This window comes from Somniosus microcephalus, chromosome 1 (genome assembly GCF_052327205.1).
Source record: "Somniosus microcephalus isolate GS21.2 chromosome 1, FLI_Smic_1.0, whole genome shotgun sequence".
NCBI classification, from domain to species: domain Eukaryota; kingdom Metazoa; phylum Chordata; class Chondrichthyes; order Squaliformes; family Somniosidae; genus Somniosus; species Somniosus microcephalus.
In genome coordinates this window covers 138,467,333-138,489,253 of record NC_140987.1, presented here as the reverse complement: position 1 = coordinate 138,489,253, position 21,921 = coordinate 138,467,333, and the positions used below count along the sequence as shown (strand labels likewise).

The window sequence follows — 21,921 nt, the reverse complement described above, 5'->3', positions numbered from 1 at the left end:
TTTTGTTTCTTCTTTCAGCTGATCTCCAGGTTACCAACTTTAACTGCACTTTGCAACCTGCACACCGACAAGCTCCAGGCGTTCAAGCTGTTGCACCCAGAGACGGCCAACAGCTTGTTCCCTCCTCTCTACAAGGAGCTCTTTAACCCGGACTCTTCGGCCATCCCCAAGTGACGGTGGCGGCTGGCACGTGCCACCGCGCTTGGAACGAAGCTCTCTTCAGACAAAGACACACGATGTGTAAATTTGAGACTTCTAAATGGAAAAAAAAATCACTACTGCAACACTAGGAATGTCCTGCACTTAAATAGATTCTTTTTCACCGCTACCGATTAAAGAATGTAAATACTGCACCTGACTCGGAGCTTTGTAGGACTGGTCAGAAAATGTACAAAAGTTAAGTCGTCCTACTTTTATTTGTTTTGGGGGTAAGTTTTAACAATCAGATGCTGGCTAATGCTGTTTTATAACTAGAATCGTGATTTCACAGTATTATTCCTTCTGTTCGTGGCTTGGATATAATTTAAGAGCATTCGGCCTACTAGGCTTAACTGTTTCTGTGTGTATTTTTTTTTCATTTCTTTTGTTGGGTCTTGTAATTTTATTTTTGATGTTTTTGAGGATTTGACATTTCCAATATATATGTACGAAAATATATATTGGGAAAAGATGTGGGAGAAAAAAAGATATAAACAAAAGCCTTGTCTGGATTGTTGAGAAATTGAGTGTGGATTCTGGTATATTATATGTAAAGAGGGTTTTAGGGATTTGTTGCTTGTAAATGTAATTTCTAGATAAAAGAAGCACTAGTTTTCCACATTAAACTATATTTTTATGTAGAAAGTTGCACAGAATGACAAAAACACAAAACAAAAAAGATAGTATCTGGCCTTTTAGCTGCAGTGACGACCACCAAGTAATTTCTGTTCCAAAACCTTGTGATGGAAGCTTTAATAGTCTTTTTTTAAGTAACAGTTTGTGTCTTAGTGTGTTTCAGACAGAAGCTGGTATTAAAGTGTTGCTGATCTAGAAGGAAATACTTTTAGAATATATTTTTAACATTCCATGGCAGAGCTGTCAGTCAGTGAGAGCAGTCAACATTATCACCCCATCCATACTTTTGTATTACAACTCCCTCTCGCTCGCTGTTTTGCATACAAGGCCCTACTTTTGTCCTCAACATTGTACTATTTTAAAACACCAAGAAACATTGTATGATTCATTGGCCTGCTTAGGCTGAACTCAAACCCTGCATTTTAATACATTCTTTTCTAAATATTTCACTTATTTCAGTTTGGGTTTTTTAGGACTGTCAGTGCTCTTAACCTATTTGCAATTTCAACCACCAAAATGATTTTTATTTTAGGAAAATAAATTGTCCTATCTTACAACAGAGTTTCAATTGGAAATGTGCTTTGGTTATTGTGGCTCCTGTGTTAAGGGTTTGCTTATTGCTCAACAAATAGTGGTCATTTTTCTTTCTAAATGTAACGCAGCCATCAGCAAACAGGCCTATGCATTTGCCCTGTAAAAAATGGCCATATGCATCACTGGATAAAACCTTTTATTATGAGTGCTCCTTATCCTTTACCAAATTCATAACTGGAAAGGAAACGAGAGCGGAATTCTGGTTTCAGTTCTGATATTTGCTCTACTGATGATGGAAATTCACTGAAAATCTAGTAACCTTAAACATTAATGTCTGCATAAACAAACAGTTCCGAAACCAGCCAGGTGGCATCCCTACATTTCATGGCTGTAAATTTAAACATTAGACTTTGTGATGTATCTGTAAGAAGGCTTGTGTATAACACAATGAGTTATTTGCAGTCCTTTATGTTTGTGAGATCTATAAAATATACCTTTTGAAGGCTAACTGATTATTATCTCTGCAGAAAAGTGACGCCAGCATCTATTGCTGCATTTTAATTCTGGTCACAATTTGACATTCGAACATTCCAGCAAATCAACAACTAGTAGGGTACAGGGTTTAATTTTTCCACAGTTCAAGAGACAGCCCTGCATTTGAAGGTCATATCTGGATGACACCTTCCATAGCAGCTGCAGGGTGACTACATTTCTTTGAAATAAAATTGCTTTCATTTATAAACACCAACAATCAGACAGATGGCAAAACTAAAAACGAGAGAGAGAGAAAAAATGATTACGGTTCAGTCAATAAACCTTTTAACTCAAGTGCCCCAATGGCTCAGAGCACTGCACAGTGTGCTATTGAGCCGTACAGACTGAGAAGGTCTTAGATTCAATCCCTGGTCTGTGCCGAGTTAGCTGATCTCAGCCAGAGCAGCAGTGGGGTAGCTTCATTTGCCCACAACAGTCTTGGGCTAAAGAGGTTAAAAAATAGCCAGGATTCACACTCCTGATTCCTATCCAGTGATGCCTGCTGAAAAGCACATGTGGAGCTGTTGAGTGAGGAAATGGATCAGGCTTGATTGCAATGCCTTCCATGCACTAATAATCTGCCAACACTCACTGTGTAGGCCGAGACACAACGAATGACAACTTAAGTGAGGTACTGGAGAGCGGATCCTAGCACAAATCAGCTCCTTCAGGAGAAATGGGGAGAAAATTGGAGGGAGTGAAACCTCTAGACTCAAGATAGTCTCCCCATGATTATTATGGATGGACAATTTCCTTCTTTTTTTTCAACTGCTGAATAAATTTAAAAATAGGATTGGAAGGAAACACTTTATCCAATTGACCTCTATGATCAGCACTTTTGTGTCAACATTCAGGTGGGTGAAGGGTAAAGTGCCAGATTGAGACAATACATGGCTGTTGCTTTGCTGGAATGATGCCACCCACATGGCGCAGAAAGGCACGCAGACCCAGTGTTGTACCATGCATTTGAAGATGACCGTCTCTTGTTTTTGATATCCTGCCCTCTCAATATGACAAGAAAACCCACTGTCTTCTTTGCAAAAGTGTTTTGTGCTCTCAGTAAAGTTCCTTCTAATTGTTCTTTTCTCTCTCCTGGAATGAAAGGAAGTTTGCAAAGTATTACAATCCTGCAATTTCTAGATACATTGACTTTTTATAGTCTCTATCTGATTGATAATCATGTACTACAAGCTTGGCAGTTCTACCTGAGTTTCAAGGCACTTTTCAAAGCTAATTCATTGTGGTTTTAATTCCTACATGAGACCTTTGTTTTACTCACAGTATAACTATCTCCTTACAGTGCTGGATGTTGGCCATTTTTTGCTTTCTGCTGTCTCACTTTACTGCTCAGGGAATTTTCTCTGTTTTGTCAATTCTATATTCAATCTTACCTTTCCCTGTTCATTTATTATCACAGAAAATCAGTCTGATTTCAAAATTAGAATTCTGAGCGCTATGTTAGAAAGCTCTGGTAGATGTTCTAGACTGCGTGTAGCAGCCACTGAAGCACTTAAGTCTCTAAACTGATAGGAATAGGGGGTGAATTTCAGTGGGGGTTCTCCTGCTCATCTGCATTACCTTCAGGAATGGAAATTCTGGAAAAACAGAGTGAACACCGACACGGAAATTCACCGCATCATGTCCCTCACTGTTATACCCGCAAGATAAATCTATCACTATAGTTAATAATAAAGCTGAAATGTGGGTGGTGAGTGGAATTAGTAGTGTAGCTGCCCATCTGGTTTTGGCAGTGGGCCCCCAGTCATCTTGAGAAATGAAAGACAGTCTGAAATTGTCTGGCTTTCCAGTGCTGAAATTTAAAAAAAGCTGCTGCGCATGCCTGAAGCAGTTCTGATCACACGTGTGTGAAATGGAGGGGGCTGAGGGGGGAATCGGCCCATTAGCACGTATGTGAGTAGACAGATATGCACATGCATGATCAGTCCCTGTTTTGTGCAGGAAGGCCCAGCCATCAGTTGAGTGACTATTACAGTGGGATCAAACATTTTTTTCACCTCTGAGATCTAGTTTGAAATTTAGCACAGACTAATTGGAAGTTTTTATCCTCTGAACATACCAACATACAAAATTGACGGGCAGGAAAAGACCAGCTGGTCCATCAAGTCTGCCCCACGCCATGATGGCCGGACCATCATGGCTAAACACTTCTTCCCAACCTTCCCTCCCCACCCCTGCCACCCCCACCCCAGTCATGTAATCTCCTGGGAGAGGCAAAAAAACAGAGAAGACATGAAATGATTTTGGTTGGTGTCAACCCCATTCCTAGTAGGCAGCAATTGTCCCTAAGTTAGCAGTAATTTGACAATCTCATTCAGGCAAGTCACTGGGGAAACTAATTTGGAAAATTTAAATATCACGCTGGTGCAGAAGAGAGTGCTCTTCTAAGGTTGGATTTAAGTACGTTGCTCTGGCAGATTGAAGTTTTCTCTCCTTCTAACCTCTGTTAGCTTTGGAAGTGTCCAGCGCTGACTCTGGATACCAAAAGTAAGACCAACCAAAAGGCTATCTAATCTGTGAGAAATAAAAACGTATGCTTTTTTTAAATACTAAACATAACGGGGCAGACTTTCCCATTTCAGCACATGGATGCCAAATCACACGCTTGTAAGGGAATCTGCCCAGTTTTCTGTCCGTTCATTTAAATGGATAGAAGATAGGGTGGGCTCCCTTTCAGGCATGTGAACCTCCCTCTCTCCATTGCGCCTGGACAATCCAATACAGCCAGATGCAATAACAGGAAAACCTGCTCACCTTTGTTTTGCAACAGACCTCTGCACCAGTCAATTATTTTAAAGATTGGTATGTTTGAGTTTCAGTTTGTACAGTGCCCGTTTGTCAGTCTCTATTTTCATTCTTTGTCACTATTGGTATTCTACGTAAAATTCCACAGAACGTCTGCTATTCCAAGTTAGTGCTGCAGACTATTTCAAATGTGTTTTGTTAGTATTTGATTCCTACAACAAAGACAGGAATAGCTGCTTTGCTCTGAGGGCTGTGTTTTTGAATCCACATTTGCACTAATAGGAAGATGGGGAAATTGTAACCAGTGATTTCAACTGTTACAGACTTACTTTCACTATAATTAATTCAAATAGCCATCAAATCAAATTAAAGAGCCGTTCCTGTTTGTAACAAGCGTGATAGGAACACTGATGTTCTGAACACTGAACACTAATGCACCAGCGTGTGGCTATAATACCTCAAATGGGGATGAGAAAGATCGATGAGGAACATTTTAAATAGTTTTTCTACTGAGTTCAACAAAGTGAGCATTAGTGCTGTCCTTATTTTAATTTAAGTTTTATTTCCTACCATTTTAGAGAAGCTCAGTTTATTGTAAAACATGTTTTCATTTTCTGAGATTTAAATTCTATAGTTTGAAAAACAATGGGGGAGGGTGTTGGAGAATTGTTCTGGTAGCAACATGATAAATGTGTTCTTTCTAGATGTATTTGCAATGTCACTACACGTAGCGACCAGAGCAGCTCTTCCCCCAATGGGACAGTTGTGTTGTCACGGAGTTAAGACCAATGCAAAATCTCCACTTTATTATTATTGTAGATGGTTTTCACTACAAAAAAATATTTTAAATGAGTAACAGAAAGCATACCGTGTTTTGTAATGCCATCACTAACAAATGCACTATTTTTTTTAATCCACATCCTTTATTTTAAATCATGATTGCAATTTGTCACCAATTTGCTTCATTACAAAGAACCCTGCACAGGCAACATTTGATTATAACACGGAGGGGGAAAAAATGAACCAGACATTCTAATAGCAAAACAAGAACCCAAATTTATATACGTAGAAGTGATTCCTAGCATTGCAATCAATCTATGGACAATAAATACTTTCTGTGCAGCAGGAATGCAGGTTACCATTCAGGAATGTCTGAGGTTGGAGGGAGCAGTCAACAACAACAACAACTTGTATTTGTATAATGCCTTTAACGTAGTAAAACGTCCCAAGGTGCTGCACAGGAGTATTTTAAGACAAAAAATTTAACACCGATCCACATAAGGATAAATTAAGGCAGGTGACCAAAAACTTGGTCAAAGAGGTAGGTTTTAAGGAGCATCTTAAAGGTGGAAAGAGAGGTAGCGAGGCGGATTGGTTTAGGCAGGGAATTCTACAGCTTAGGGCCTAGGCAACAGAAGGCACGGCCACCAAACAAATTTGTGGACAAGAAACTGTTTTGGAGCAATGAAAACTTGAGTCTCGTATGTAGGCTCCCTGCTGGAAGCATGAGGTCGGAAATTTACCCTCTGAAATACTTGTTTTAAGGATACAAACAGCTGCATCCTGCTGGCAAGATGTTTCAGTCAGTTTCTTACCAACAGAATATAGCTGCAGTAGAAACAATGGGATAGATTCTGACTTTGTGCAGTAGAGTAAACTGACCAAGAGTGAGTTGGCAGCCCGTTTCACATCTCTCCCGATTTTTATTTCCATTAACTTCAATGCCGATTTGCTATTGCCCGTTTTACACTAACGCACAAAGTCTGAATCCACCCCAGTGACCATTTTTTGGTGATCAGTAAGCTTTAGTGCACAGCAACCTGTAGTACTTCTCCTAAACCCTCCCCCAGAGTCAAGTGTAACCATTTGGCTTACAAGTTTTTTTATTTTGCCATTTTTGCCAGTAAAGTTTGGCAGAACTCTATCAACAAAATTAACCAGTAGTAAACTGATTTTTTTTTAAATTGCCTTACCTGCAGGACCAAAATACATCAATAATGGCAATGATACAAAGTCCTAACAAAAAATAAACATTCAAACCTTTTTTGATTTATAATTGTCACAACCTGTGCTGAAATTTTTACAATTTTTTGAAATACATCCGATACATTTTGATATATTTGTCACAGTTACACTTAGCATCTTTTGGGAGGAAAAATATTTTTGTAAAAATAGTTTAACTTTTTGCTTACTGAGACAGTAGGACATTTGTAAATTGCTGAACTATGTTAAAGGGAAAATATATTTTGTTTTCAAATCATTCAACAGGTCATTTTCTTTGTTCCTCTTGCAAAGCCTCTAGCACTTAATTGTCTAGTTCTGATTATTGTGGGGTAAAATTGTAAATATATTTATGGGGGGGTGCATGCAATGTGATTTTCTGTTGGTTTGTTTGTTTGTATATAATATACAAAAGCATGGCTACATTTTATAGGTCATTATTTTGTACATTTTGAAATTCTCCCTTTTCGAAACATCTTGTTATATTGAATTTTATAGAGATTTACAGCCATTTTGTATGAATGCAGGTCCAATTGGTTTTTACAGGTTCTGAACTTCAAGGGACTGGGTGGCTTAGTGCATTTAGCAAACTGTCCCTTCACTTCAAACTAATGGGATGAAAACCTCCTCACACTGGTGGCTGTAGGGGTTGTACATAGAATAAGTCACAGTAGTCTAAAACCAGCTCATATCAACTGTGAGTCCTTGACCCAAAACTCCCCCCCCCCCCACCCAATTCCTATTAACTGTGGTAAAGGGAGATAGAAATGGCAAACAGATGTAGTGGGGGTGCCTTTTATGGCTTTGAATTGCAGACCGCAAGGTTTATCCGCAAAGCATTTGAAATATGAGGGGGTGATGAATCTCTGTTGGCAATTATCTTGGAGCATCAACCACTTTATTTTTGAAATAGTTCATGCCTATAATTTCAGTTTGTTATTTAAAAATCTGGTGTGTGAGAGCATAGAGGACTCAAAATAGATTAGTCACACTCAGCACAAGGCTGGGGCTCCGGCATATTATACAGTTAAGCTTTTCAAATTAATGTATGTTGGTAATATTCTGCTTACTTGTACACATTGGCAATTGAGATGTGTGGGCAGTGTGCCCCACACTAGGGAGGAAGTTTTTTTTGGTGTGCTATATATCATAAAAATTATAAAACCATTTATAAAGAACTGGTTTACAATTTCATTGGCCATAGTGTACAGAGGAAATCTTACCATATTATGATTGTCTAAGCCTTTTAGCAGATGCACAAAAGCAGTGGGGGTAATTTTGACTTTGGACATTACTGTAAAACGGGCAATATCGATTCAGCCTATTATACATTGCTCCCGATTTTCATTTTTGTTGAAATCAAAGTGAAAATCGGGAGTGATGTATAACAGGCGGCTGAATCGATATTGCCCATTTTACACTATTACCCAAAGTCAAAATCACCCCCAGAAATATAGTGACATCACTTGTATCTGTACACAGCCCTATATGGATTCTCCTAATACACATCTCAAATTGTCTACTTTTGGGTGATACAAGTATATGACCTAGAAGTGCTGGATGTTGTCACTGGGTGAAGAGAGAAGAAATATTTCATTCCTTACTACCACCATTTATCAACCTAGCCTCAAGCAGTAAAAACACTTTAATAACCTCCAGGGGGGAAAAATTCATTAGCATCCATTTTGGGTCACTAACATTTCCTAGGCACTAAATTTCACGCCCGGCGAAAAATAGCGCCAGCAATCACTAACTTCAGTTTTAGCGCCCCAAGAGGGAGGTGAAGCGCTCCACCTCCTTCTTAGAGCACTAACCCCGAATATCGGGGCGGTGCGTTCTGTAGCGCTACGCACTGGGCCACGTAGCACTGCCGCATGGAAGGGCTCTTCCCCTCATTAAAGGGGAGGGCCCAAGCCCACAACTCTGCGGGGCCCTACCTGGACCACCGAGGAGCGGGGTGCCGTGCCAGCAGCCCGGCATGCAAGAGGAGTGCCAGGCTGCCAGATCGCGGCACGGACCCCGCGTTCAAGGAAGCAACAAGTTAGCCGATTTTTTTTTCCTCCTGGCCGTCACCTCCCTTTTAGTTAGCACCCTGTGAGCCTCCTGCCTTTACATTCCTGCCCCCTGAATCGATCGCTGTCATCACCCAGTGCAGATTCAGGGGGCGCAGGCCAATTTTCCAGGCAGGGCGAAAATTGGGAACTGTGCGCGGTGATGATGTCGGCATCGCCTGCGCAGTGGAGTGGGGCGCTACCGGTTACTGCCGCCACTAAACTCCCGCTGAATTTACTGGGAGATGTTAGCGGTGCCACACCCGGGCAAAAAGCCATTTGCACCCCATTAGCGCCCCTGCTAACAAGAGGCACAAATGCACCAAATTTCTAGCCCCAGGTACGGTCATTTCTTAATCTGCATATTGTAGATATTGACTGCAGAATATAGTTTGTGTCTGCTAAGACAAAAAAAATACTATCTGACTATTGGTACAAGAATATTAATAGTCTTTATTTATTATTATTATTATTATATAAATGAACTGGAAGAAAATGAACAATTTTGTTACAGCTTTGAGTTGAAACAGAAACAAATACTGTCTTTTTGTCTTTTTTTCCACCCAAGAACTCTGAGTGGCCAATGTTTAAGCTAGGCATTATTTTTAAATGATATTTTTAAGAGTACCCTTATGTTTAGCACTTGAAAAATTGATGCACTTTTTTAAAATCACCCAGACCCTCAATCTTTTATTTTGTGATTTGGTGACGTGAGCTTTGCTAATGAAGTGGGTCATAAGACAACACCAGTTAGAGGTGAACAACCTGAGATATTGCCTAGCCCTGGCAGATCTACATATCGGACTACCTGCCCACTACATGCAGAATTTCATATAGATTACATATACATGGCAACCAGGAATCAGCGACATGTATGTCCTAGGATTTCTCACATAAACAAGTTGGTTCAAGCTGGAATTTCAACAATTTAGTCTGGTTGCAGTTTTACTCTGGGATTGAGGAGCTTCATTTGACGACATTTTCCCACGATTTCCTCTACCTCGGTGGGCAGAATGATTTTACGTCAATTGGGCTTGTTAAGCCTGCCCAGCGCGTTTGCCAGCCAATTGAAGGACACGGGTCTGAAGGGGTTTCCTTAAAGGGACCATGCGCAAATTGATTTTGTCAGTTGAGCTGTCAGTGTTCTACAGCATTGAAATACTGCAAACACTGACAAGCACTGCACAGAGGTGCAGGGTGGCATCCAGGCTCTCCCATGATTCCCTCCATATGCTTATAGAAGGAGTCACAGCAGGCAGGGAGGCTCTCTTCTCTTCCAATAGGTGGAAGAGACCGCCCCAGGAGACCAACGCAGCCTGGTTGCACATTGCACAGGAGGTCACAAGCAGGGATGTCATCAGGAGGACCAGGCTGCAGTGGCACAAACCTTTCAATGATTTCAGTAGATCTCGAAACGTTACTGCAAAGCCACATTCAACCACATCCTGCTGTGTCACTCATCACACCCCCATCACTCTGCCTTCCCTACCCTACTCCTGCACATCCTTACACCACTTACCTTGCACCTCCACCCATCCCTTTCTATCTACATTATCACTTCCCCATCTCACTAGCCACCCCTCACACTCACCCTCTTCCTAGTGCAATCATACCAACTAACAACACACAAGGGTAGACACTTATGTGTTTTAGTCAATGTTCATGTAAAGTTTCTGTTAATGTGGTGTCAAACATTGAAACCTTTATTTTCAACACTTTGCGTTCTTGGACAGATTTGTGTGCACCTTTGGAAGCGGCTTAGTGAGTTGCAGTGAATAGTGAGACATAACGGTACCCCCCGCAATGGTCATGAATGTGAAAGGAATAGCTTGGACATTGTAGGAATGCTTTATGGTTTTGGTGTGGGATGGTGTCAACCTGAAGCATGATGTGGCAGCCAGGGTGTACAGCATCAAGTGAAGTAATTCTGGCCAGGGTGAGGCCATCCCTGGCGTCCCGGGCAGCAATATGGTCAGGTGCTGATGCCCTCTGTCCTGTGCAGCATCAGTTGATTGCGGAGAAGGTTGGTGTTGTTGTTGATACTGCTGGTGCTGCTGGTGTTGGGGCTGATCGTGGTGGGATTTTGAGGACCAAGGTGAAATAGTTTCAAGGGCACCGATGCTGATGTAATAGATGGCAGGTGAACTTGAGATGACAGAAGCGATCTGTCAATGGTAAGAGAGGTTGTTCCAATGAGGTGACACTGGATAGAGAGCTTGCTCCAAACACTTGCAACCTGCATAAAGCTCAATCTGTCTTCCAAATGCAGTAAGCAGCAGCTTCTGAGCTTGGAAAGTGAACAGCTGTGAGATGGGAGCTTTTATAGCACATTTTCAGCTGTCAAGTAAAGAGATAATTCTATGGTCATACAACTCCCGACCTCTTTACCTGACATGATCCCCAAGCAGTGTGGACCCCGTGGGTGACCTCGTAAAATGGTATAGTGAGCTCAAAATACTTTTTAATGGGCTGTTAACAAGGTTAACCTGAATTGCCACCCCCGCTGCTGTGTCGGGTCTTTCAGCCCTGACAGACCCGACATCTGGGAAAGTCGCTTGGTGGTGGGTTGACAGCGGGGTCCCGATCCGCTGTAAAAAAAAAAAATTCCCACCCAACCCGCCACGCTACACGCCTGCTGACCCCATGAAAAATTCCCCCCTTTATGTTTTAAGGTCCTGAACCAAGAAGCAGCAATCTCTAATGTTTAATTTACCCCTTGTGTCCCAATGGTTCAAGCCAGTCAATTCTTACTGAGAATAGCAGAAATTCCCAAAGTTGTAAAGGGTTTACAGTGATGGAGATGACACTGGAATTCATGATGATTTAAAGGAACAGTGTGTATTTGTTGATTGTACAGTGATTAAGACCTGGCTTGCTACCGATGGTCTTGTAAAAAGAATCCCTCCTTGACACTAAACCGGGAACAGCAATGCTATATGCATTTTGTTTCCAAAAGCAGCTGTCCTAATTCAGCTCTTCACCTTTCATTAAATATTACATAAATTCTGTTGTGGGAGTTAGCTAGCACAGAATGCTGTTTCTTTTTTGCAGTATCCAACTGTGTCACTAGGAGCATTATATTAAAACAACTTTCTAATAGAAAATGCTATTTACTTGAAGCCAAAAAACCTTCTCGCTGTCCCCTAAATAACATCCCCACTTAGCTCATCTGTAAAAATGCAGTTTTGCAGCAGTGCTTGGCAAATAGTTGTGATGAAATTTCAGGCCAGTTTTGCATTGATGGAGTAGTTTCAGATGCACAATGATATAAAGCTGGCAGTATAACCCGGGAGTCAGATCTGACTGGGAACTGCACTAAGGCAGGAGGAGGTATGAGAGCATATCCAGGACAGAGGCTGACACAGCCTGGGTTTCACAGTGCCTGTACTATAATTGCACTGCAGTACAAAGCCAAATTTTGAACGTTTTGAGGTGATCCATCGCGGAAATATTATAAACTTAATTTCAAATCCTTTTCATTTTAGTGCTGAGCCACCTGCTGTTGGCTCTCTCCTGAGATCAGAAGTTTGACTAGCGTTCAGAAGTTTATGAGCAGAGTGCTCAACACGTGCATGCAAGCGTGGCTACACAGTGCTCAAGTGTTGCTGGGCAGAGAGCGACACAGAAGGTGGCAGCGTAACTCAGGTCTGCCAACCCCTACATCACACTCACATCACTGACTCCTTGAGATTGTGAACAACATACCATGTTCACAGAAATATCTCACCTAAGCACATGTCAGTAAATAGCATAAACAACACAGTCAGACCATCTATTGTTACAGGTATACTAAATCTTTTAGAGGTGTTATAGTTATAATTGTTTCTTGGCTTGGTTCTAAGTGTTTTAAATAAGAGTCTTTTTTGGACTTAACGTAATCATCTTGTTAATGACAATCACTGCTGGATGCAGTTATTGCACTGTTTGCCACTCAGGGATCTCGGTCAGTAGAACGTCAGAGGAAAGGTTTGGAACGCACAACTCTGAGGTGAAAAAGTTCCCCAGACAAGGCTTTCAGTTCTGTGAGACATTAGGAATATTGGCTGAATTTTCAGGTACACTGTATCGTTTTGCACACTGGAAATCCTTCATAACAACTGAATGTATCTTTAGAGATGAAAAAACCTCACAATTATTAGATATCCAAAATTTAAAAAGGGCAATCTGAAAGATAGGTTAATGTTTCAAGTGGGGCTTTTCATCAGAAGTATTAACCTATCTTCCCTTTTCAGATCCTTACTGGCCCACTGTGTACTTTCAGAATTTTCTGACTCTGTCTTTAATTTGGAGACCTTAAATAATGGAAAATTACATAAGAGTTGTTAGGGCTGATTTTCCTGACCATTGCCCCCAGGGACTGCCCATACTCTGGTTCTGTTGCTAGCAAGCTCAGTCACAGGCAATAGAAAGCCCATGGTGACATGTTTATAAATCAAGAATTATCTATTGATTAGGCTTCAGCTTGATGGGAACAGGGTTCATATTCCCACATCCCATGTTTCGATTTAGACTATTATCAGTCTCTTCCAGGGATAGATTTAGGACCATTGAGAAAAAATTCCTATGCCATCAAATTGATGAAGTTTTACTGGACCAGTTGTTCATGCAGTAAAAACAGAAAATGCTGGAAATACTCAGCATCTGTAGAGAGAGACACAGAGTTAGCATTTCAGGTCGATGACCTTTTGTTAGAACTGTTCATGTGTTATTTGAATATCTGAATAGATCTGATGAAGAAACTTCAAAAACATCCAAATTAATCCAAATTGAGAAATTCAGAAACAACTTCAGCCCCCCAGTCCTAATGCTCATATTCCTTAATGTGTAGCACCAAAAAGATAATTGGCAACATTTATACTCTGTTTATGTCTGAGTTTGAACTCTGTAAATGGAAATGTTTATACCCCACAACTATTTAACTTTGCAGCAAGTGTCATGCAACTCTGGTCATCTGTGTGGACTGTTTAGATTTGCCCATCCAATCAAGCAGGCAGGACCAAACTTTGATTGGTTATTTGAGTTATAAAGGGGAAACTCCACTAGGACACCGCATTCTCAATCTTTTCACACAGAGCAACACATATATATTTCAAAAAACAGGAACTGAAAGGTGGAATAATTTTATTAATTCACTATATTTTGTTCAGGCCCTTATCAGAATCTGGATTAAATTATTCTTCCGTGTCCAATGGTCAGTCACCATTGTATGAAACCTTAATTGATTTTGGTAAGATACAGCTGAAATAATCTAAGTCCAAAGCTTGCTGTGACTGCAAAGGAGGATTTCTTATGCGCAAAACTGGAATTTAGCAAATAACGTTTGTTGTATGTTCCATTGTCTTGTGTGTCACAGACAAAAAGGCTTCTATTGAGGTTTAGAGTTCCAAACATACACTAGATACAGTAGCAATAATCCAAGGCATTTGTTTAGTGAAAATATCTGCTATGTAATTGCAGAAAACAAGAGGTTTGCTTTGCATGCTGCCGCCTTTACAATATACTAAAACTCTGGCCCTTGTTTTCTGTATATTTGTCTAACTTGTATTTGATAAAACCGTGGCCACCTTTTCAGAGTAAAAGCATCAAGTTGCTGCTGCTGTTCTCTATCCATTCTGTTAATAGAAGCTGTAAATAATACAGGCCAGTAGTTCAGATTGGCATTCTGCTTTGTAATTTTCTTATAAACAAAGACACATTTTCTGAATAATTAAGAGACAGAGCAAGATAAATTGATGCAATTGCCTCATCTGAGTGTGATCAACATTTTTTGTATCAGAGAACTGATTGTAATTAGAATCTTGTGGGTTTTTCTACTATTAGGATTTATTTCATTAAATGACAAACAAATCCACTGACAGGACTGTCCATCTTAACTTATAGTTCCCAAAGAGTTTGTCAAATGAATGTTATTAATAATAAATATGCAAAGGATTTGGGAAATCACTAAAAATTATGAGTAAGTTGGCAGTTGTTTCTCAGTCCTTTGAGGTTCAGTCTGTATATATTTATAACTCTTCACAACATTCACCCCAGTGCTGAGCATCTATTTACTTTTACAATTAAACATTAAGATTCTGAAGATGGCGGCATGTCCTCTACAGCCTTGAGGGCTTTCTTCTATCTGGAATGCTGTAACTCACACTAATAAAGACATCTGAGGGGCATGGGATCTTTTATGTACAAATGATATACACAAAAGGGACAGGCGGTCTCAGGGTACCGTTATGTTTATAAAGTGAAATTTGCATTGCGTTTATACTGTGCATGCCTCAAAAAGAGATCACAGCAATCCACTTTTCTGTCCTATTCAGTTGTTGCACTTGAGAAAGCATATTTCATTGATGCACTGTGCTAGATACAGCTCAGTGCAACCATGAGATGGATCCATTTAGACCAAACAAGTAAAACCATATCATTCCAGACAATTTAATATTCTGTATTATTAAAATTCTCCCTTCATATGTTTTAGAGTCTCCTTTGATTTCTATGACTACTATGATTTTATATATGATCTGGCCCAACACTCTGAACAATTAATCCAAGGACTATGGTGGCACATTAGTACCATTCTGCAATTAAAACCAGACTGCAAATTTTCAATTTTCCTGAAGATTACACTCAACTATGTATTAGCATTTTAGTTGCTGGTTACCCTATTAACAGAAAAATAACCATCTAAACATGAATATTTGTCTTTATTAATAAAAATGTATTTAAATAAACTGGACACTGATTGCAATAGTAAATTGCTGCATAAACTGTTACAGAATAGGTAGGAATACAAACTATTAAATTTAATCAGGATTTATACTCCATTTTGAAAACAGCTAAATTGTCAATCTTTGAAAATCATTTACAATATTACAATCAATTGGCAATTTGGATTTCTGATGGTAGCTCAACTGGTTTTACATTAAATATTGAATCCCATTGTGGGATCTGTTAAAGGAAATTGAGACAATCTGCAATGTTTGCTAGTTTAACAAACTGTTATATTTTCCTATTCTTTTCAACCATGCACTATTGGCCTTTGCACTTCACCTAGATTTCTCAATAAAGAATAAAGATAAAAGGACATTTTAAGATCCATAACAAATGACTGTCTCCAAATCAGGACAATTCATTTAACTTATCCTTGCCATAGCCCTTAAAGGTTAATCAGAATGATTTGGGAGGAGTCTGAAGAGTTTCTATTCAAAGTCTTTGTTACAAAGGCTTCAGAAAATTCCTAATGCACTGGGGGAAGGTACTGTAAGAGTTTAGTCTTCTGTTTTCTTGTATATAACAAAATTCTTCTGTTTGTTCTGTTAAGTAACCTGCAAATACTCAAAAGTTTTAAGTTACCTTGTATTTGAAAACATTGACATTTTGAATTCTGTAAGCAGAATAGTTTAACGATAGTAAAGGTCTTTTTAATGCACATTAAATATTTCTGAATGTTTACTGTAAATGACAATCTATGTTTATGTTCCTTTAATGAAGAATGGAGAGTAAAAACAATAAAATGTATAATAAATAATTCTAAAAACTGTGTTTGTGTGTGTGTGTTTTTAAATGGGGTGATCAGAATGTAAGAGGGAATTGAAAGGTGATTTGGTGCAAAAAGACCGAGCATTCCACAGAGTGGTACAATCGACCTTTCCACGACAGGAACAGATCTGCAAAGTGTTTCTCACTTCTGCAAGGTAAACAAGCAAAACTCCAGGTTATCATCTAACATTACAATTTGCTTTATTCAATCCAGGCTGGCTGTTATATAAGAAAATCGGAACAGGGATAGACCATTCAGCCCCTCAAGCCTGTTCCGCCATTCAATGAGATCATGGTTGATCTGTACTAACTGCATCTATCTGCCTTGGCTCCATATATTTTAATACCCTTAACTATCAAAAATCTATCAACCTCAGATTTAAAATTATGAATTGAGCTAGCATCTATTGCTTTATGTGAAAGAGACTTCCACACTTCTAACACCCTTTGTGAAGAAGTGTTTCCTAACTTCTCTCCTGAATGGCCTGGCTCTGATTTTAAGGTTATGTCCCCTTGTCCTAGACTCCCCAACCAACAGAAAAGGTTTCCCTCTACACTATCAATTCCTTTCAAAATCCTAGAAACCTCAAGCAAATCACCCTTTATCATTCTATATTTCAAGGAATACAAGCCTAGTTTATGTAAACTTTCCTCATAATCTAACCCTTGGAACCCTGGTAACATTCTGGTGAATCTGTGCTGCACTCCTTCCAAGGCCAATATATCCTTTCTAAGGTGCAGTGCACAGAAATTTACACAGTACTCCAGATATGGTCTAACCAAGGCTTTGTATAGCTGCAGCAAAACTTACTCCTCTTTATATTCTAGCCCTCAACTTATTAAAGCTAACATTCCATTAGTCGTTTTGATTATTTTTTGCACCTCATTATTAAATTATAGAGATTTGTGTACATGGACCCCTAAATCTCTTTGGATCTCCACTGTTTTGAGCTTTTCACGATTTAAATAATACTCGAATCTATCCTTTTATGGTTCAAAATGGATGGCCACACACTTTTTTTATTTGTTCATGGGATGTGGGTGTCGCTGGCAAAGCCAGCATTTATTGCCCATCCCTAATTGCCCTTGAGAAGGTGGTGGTGAGCCGCCTTCTTGAACCGCTGCAGTCCGTGTGGTGAAGGTACTCCCACAGTGCTGTTAGGTAGGGAGTTCCAGAATTTTGACCCAGCAATGATGAAGGAACAGCAATATATTTCCAAGTCAGGATGATGTGTGACTTGGAGGAGAACTTGGAGGTGGTTGTGTTCCCATGCGCCTGCTGCCCTTGTCCTTCTAGGTGGTAGAGGTCGCGGGTTTGGGAGGTGCTGCCGAAGAAGCCTGCATTGAAATCCATCTGCCACAGTTTCGCCCAGTCACTTAATCTATCAAAGACTCACCACCACCTTCTCAATGGCAATTAGGGATGGGCAATAAATGCCACAATTGCCCACATCCCAGGAACCCAAAAAAAAGCGTGCGTAAAGCAAACCCACAGAAATGCTGTCAGCGCTTCTTAAAGGGATACACACATCTTTCAAGTAAGTTTGGATGTAAGCTTTTGGACATTTTGTAATATTTTATTGAAGTAGTGGCTTGGTGCAATAGATGTTAAAAGTTTTTCAAGTGTGCAGGGAGTGCTGCTGGATGCTTGCTAGGCTTTGGATGGGAAAAGAAGGCCTCTGAGAAGACAGAAAATGCTGGAAATACTCAGCAGCACCCGTGGAGAAAGAAACAGAGTTCACATCTCAGGTCGAGATGCTGCCTGACCTGCTGAGTATTTCCAGCATGTTCTGCTTTTATTTCAGATTTCCAGCATCCACTCACAGAGGGAAGAGGACAATGCAGAAGAGGAAGATGCAGAAGAGGAAGATGCAGAAAAGGAAGATGCAGAAGGGAAAGATGCAGAAGAGGAAGACACAGAAGAGAAAGATGCAGAAGAGGAAGACGCAGAAGAGGAAGACGCAGAAGAGGAAGGCGCAGAAGAGGAAGATGCAGAAGAGGAGGAAACAGAGGGAAGGATGCAACCCAGACAGCCCCTTTCTGGCCAGGATATCCAGGATAGAATCATCTGCCTATGGTACCAGTGACCACAACCCCAATTCCTCTTTCAACTTTTGTCCCATACTTTACCTTCCCTCTGTTACTGACCATCATATCCTCTTGGCCACAATGCTGAAATAAAAGCCATGACAAAACAAACATTCCAATCCAACTTTATACATCTATCCATCTAATATGACATCAAGAAATTAACTAATCACCCCTGTGCATTCCCTTAGTGACTGTCTTGCGTGTGCCTTTGCCTGTCCTACTGATGTCACGCAATGCTACCCAGTGGCTGCAGCATGCCTGGTGGAAGGCTGCTGACTTTCAGTGGGGGAGACAGTAGATGGCCTTACAGGACGACCTCTCGGAGCTGATGGCTGAGAGTGTGAAATTGGGTGACAGTGTTTCTTCTTCTTCACTTTCCTCGCCCTCTTCTTGGTCAACCACTGGCTGGGCAAACTGGATTTTTTGGGTGTGTGAAATGAGGGTAGAATTGTAGTGAGAGGAAGGCGAGAAAGCAAGAGGTGCATGCTTACACCATGCACACCTTGTAAATCAGAAGATACTGTTGGATGAGGGGGAAGTGGGATGTGAGTAGGAGGATAAATTATGAGGATACCAGCATCTTGTATCCTTTCAGCCCCACCACTGCCCAAGGGCTCAGGCATTGCTCCTGCCAAGAATAGCCAGCACCGTCTCCTCCAAGGGGGTGAGATGAAGCTAGGAAAGGGGGGGTGCCTCGTGTGTGGTACAGATTGGTAGTTGAGTGATGTGGGAATTGGGAGTCTTGCAATGAGCAGTGTACTAGGCTAGTGGTGCAGTTGGTAGGAGATGGCTTTTGAAGATGCATTCACTGACCTTGACCACTCGACTGAGGTCTTGAAGCTTACTTGAGGCATTGGAGCCAGTTCATGGGGGCAACACTGCTGGCAGTGATGGCCTCAGTGATCTGGTCCCATATTGTTCTTTCTGGAGGGCCTCCTGGCCCCTGTGGGTAGAGGACCTCTCTTGCAGTGTTGACCCCCTGCACAAAGCTTGAGTGCTGCATGTGAGACCCTGGGCGCCCCTTCCCTGGCTTGTTGAGCCATTCGTGTTAGCACTGAAGCACTTTTACCATTTTTTTATGTGCGGAAGGCAGTTCAGCTTTAAGAGTTGAAGACTGCCATTTGGGAATTATTTTTAATATTTACTTTTCTTTCAGTAGGCAGTTGAGCTCTAAGGGCTAAAAACTGCCTATTTTTAAATGATTTTTTTTTCATTTTAGAAGGCAGTTCCTCGTTAAGGGACCGACACTGCTTTCTAAAATGACAGCTATGCTTTAAGACAATGCTGTTCTTGCTTCAGGGGCGCTACAGCCATGCTACATTGGGCTTCCTGCTGAAAGTAGTGCCATAAAAAGAGGGTTGGTTTAGCGCTGCGCTAATTTAAATTAGCAGGCAGCACCAAAATACTGGTGCTGCCTGCGCTATGATTTTGGCCGGCCGTTAACTTCGGCCTGTGGTGGCACCGGCAGGCTTCTGGCATACCGCAATTTCTAGGCCCTTATTAAAAGTTAAGTCTTGTTTAAATAGGTGTAACTCGGGTTTTAACGGCATATTGACTGCTGAACAACCGTTCTGGCCCAGAAAAACAAATTTTATTTTTGTGGAATGTCAACTTCCTCCATTATGATAGAAAATTACTAGCTTTTTAAAATAATAATTTTTAAAAAAAAGTTTGTTTATGATATTTCAGCTTTTACCTTAACCCCATGTGTATGCTCAATCTTTATTACACAGTAAATTTTTTAAAAAGTGAAATGAATCAATGCTTTTTATTTCCTGTCTTGCTGTCTGAGAATTCTTCAATGTGATTGGCTGCTTAGACAGCTTGATGACATCACTGCTGCTCTGTGCTAGGGATCACCTTTCGACAGCGCTACAATCAATTACACATCGAGAAAGCTTAGGTTTTCACCACAGAGATTGCGAGATCTTTGCGGGGCAGCTTTCTTAGAGATCAGTGGTGGTCACAAATTCCGGGCCAATATATTCAGCATCAGCTGCTTTTGTGAGTTTGTTTTCTATGCTTGCAACATCTTCTAATCTGGCATCTTCACAGAATGAAATATGTGCAGCCAGATCAAGGCTTGATACTAATGAAAGCCAGGTAGGTGAACAGCACATTAATGAGCTCTGCTTGGAATTGGGAGGCCCAGATTTAAGTCCCATCTTTTGTTCACACCCAGATTATTTCAGAACAGGGACCTATCTGCACTGCCACAGCACCCCCTAGTGGCTAAATCAGGAACAACACCGAAAGCATCCAAAGATCAAAAATCACAGCGTCCATCACTCCACATTGGGAAGAAGCTTCCAAGTATGAGAATTGCAATTGGGAAGGTGGAAAGGAATTTAAAAAGAGGCTGACAAAAATTGCATCAACAACTAAAAAGAAAACAGCCACCTTCACAACTTTTTATGTGTGCCAGTGTAAAATCCATTTTGATCTGTTCGTAAGAGGAATATCAACACAGGAGCCGGCAAGTCATTTGTAGCATCATTGGGAAAAGCTGAAAGTGATCTGGATTTAGTTACTTATTTGTGTGAGGTGGTACAAATTCATCCATTAAATCACTCTTCACTTTTCTACTGATTGCTGGTTGTATGTTTGAAATGTATGTCCAGAAACTTGAGCACAAAAACAAATCAAGGCTGACACTTCAATGCATTACTGAGGGAGTTACACTGTCGGAGGTGCCGTCTTTTGGATGAGACGTTAAACCAAGGTTCCGTTTGCTCTCTCAGGTGGACGTAAAAGATCCCATAGCACTATTTTTAAGAAGAGCATGGGAATTACTTCTCAATCAACATTACTAAAAAAAAAAATTATCTGGTCATTCTCACATTACTGTTTGTGGGAGCTTGCTGTGTGCAAATTTGCTGCTGTGTTTTCTACATTACAACAGTGACCACACTTCAAAAGTACTTCATTGGCTGTAAAGCACTTTGGAATGTCCTGAGGTCATGAAAGGCGTTATATAAATACGAATCTTCCCTTTTTTTGGAATGAGAAGTAGATACTAAAAACAAGCCCTACTTCAATTGTCATTCAGCTTGAAGAGCTTTTAGTTATTCTGTATCTATTTCATTGAAGTATGACCTTGGATATTAATCAGATTCTGACCCAATCTGACATTTTTTTTCCAGCTTTTCATTGAATACAAATTTTCTTGGTTGAAAAACTGGGCAGTCAATAAATTATAGATCACATATTGTGCTTGCAATTCCATAAATAGAGGAGCACTTTGGTAGTATCATTCGTGAGGACTGGAATTGAGATTATTCCTCAATAGGAAACTTAATTCAGAAAGAAACTGTGGATCAGGGAGCTTGCTGGACACCAAGTACAGGTGTGGATTCAATACCATCCCTGGGAACTTGTAATAATTTCTCTACTCCAACCACATCCAATTGCTTAATCACAAATCCATCTACTTTCCTGTAGAATTATTCAAATAAGGATATTACTTCTGCTGAATTTAGCTTGTGATTCTCTCAGTTTAGTGCAATATCTTTTGGGTATTCCATGCTAGTTTTACATAAAATAGCTCTCAACATTCACACTATTTATCCTTTATATTGAGAAC

General features: G+C 40.4%; 1 protein-coding gene across 3 annotated transcripts in view; it reads left to right on the top strand.

Moving 5' to 3' along the window:
- rorb (RAR-related orphan receptor B) overlaps positions 1–16,248 on the top strand; it is a 347,074-nt gene extending 330,826 nt beyond the window's left edge. For all 3 annotated transcript variants that reach the window (XM_085986234.1, XM_085986226.1, XM_085986244.1), the window contains one exon: positions 19–16,248. In XM_085986234.1, the coding sequence (XP_085842360.1) occupies positions 19–174 (156 nt within the window). In that variant the 3' untranslated portion in view covers positions 175–16,248. The remainder of the gene's footprint in view (positions 1–18) is intronic.
- The last annotated feature ends 5,673 nt before the right edge of the window (positions 16,249–21,921 follow it).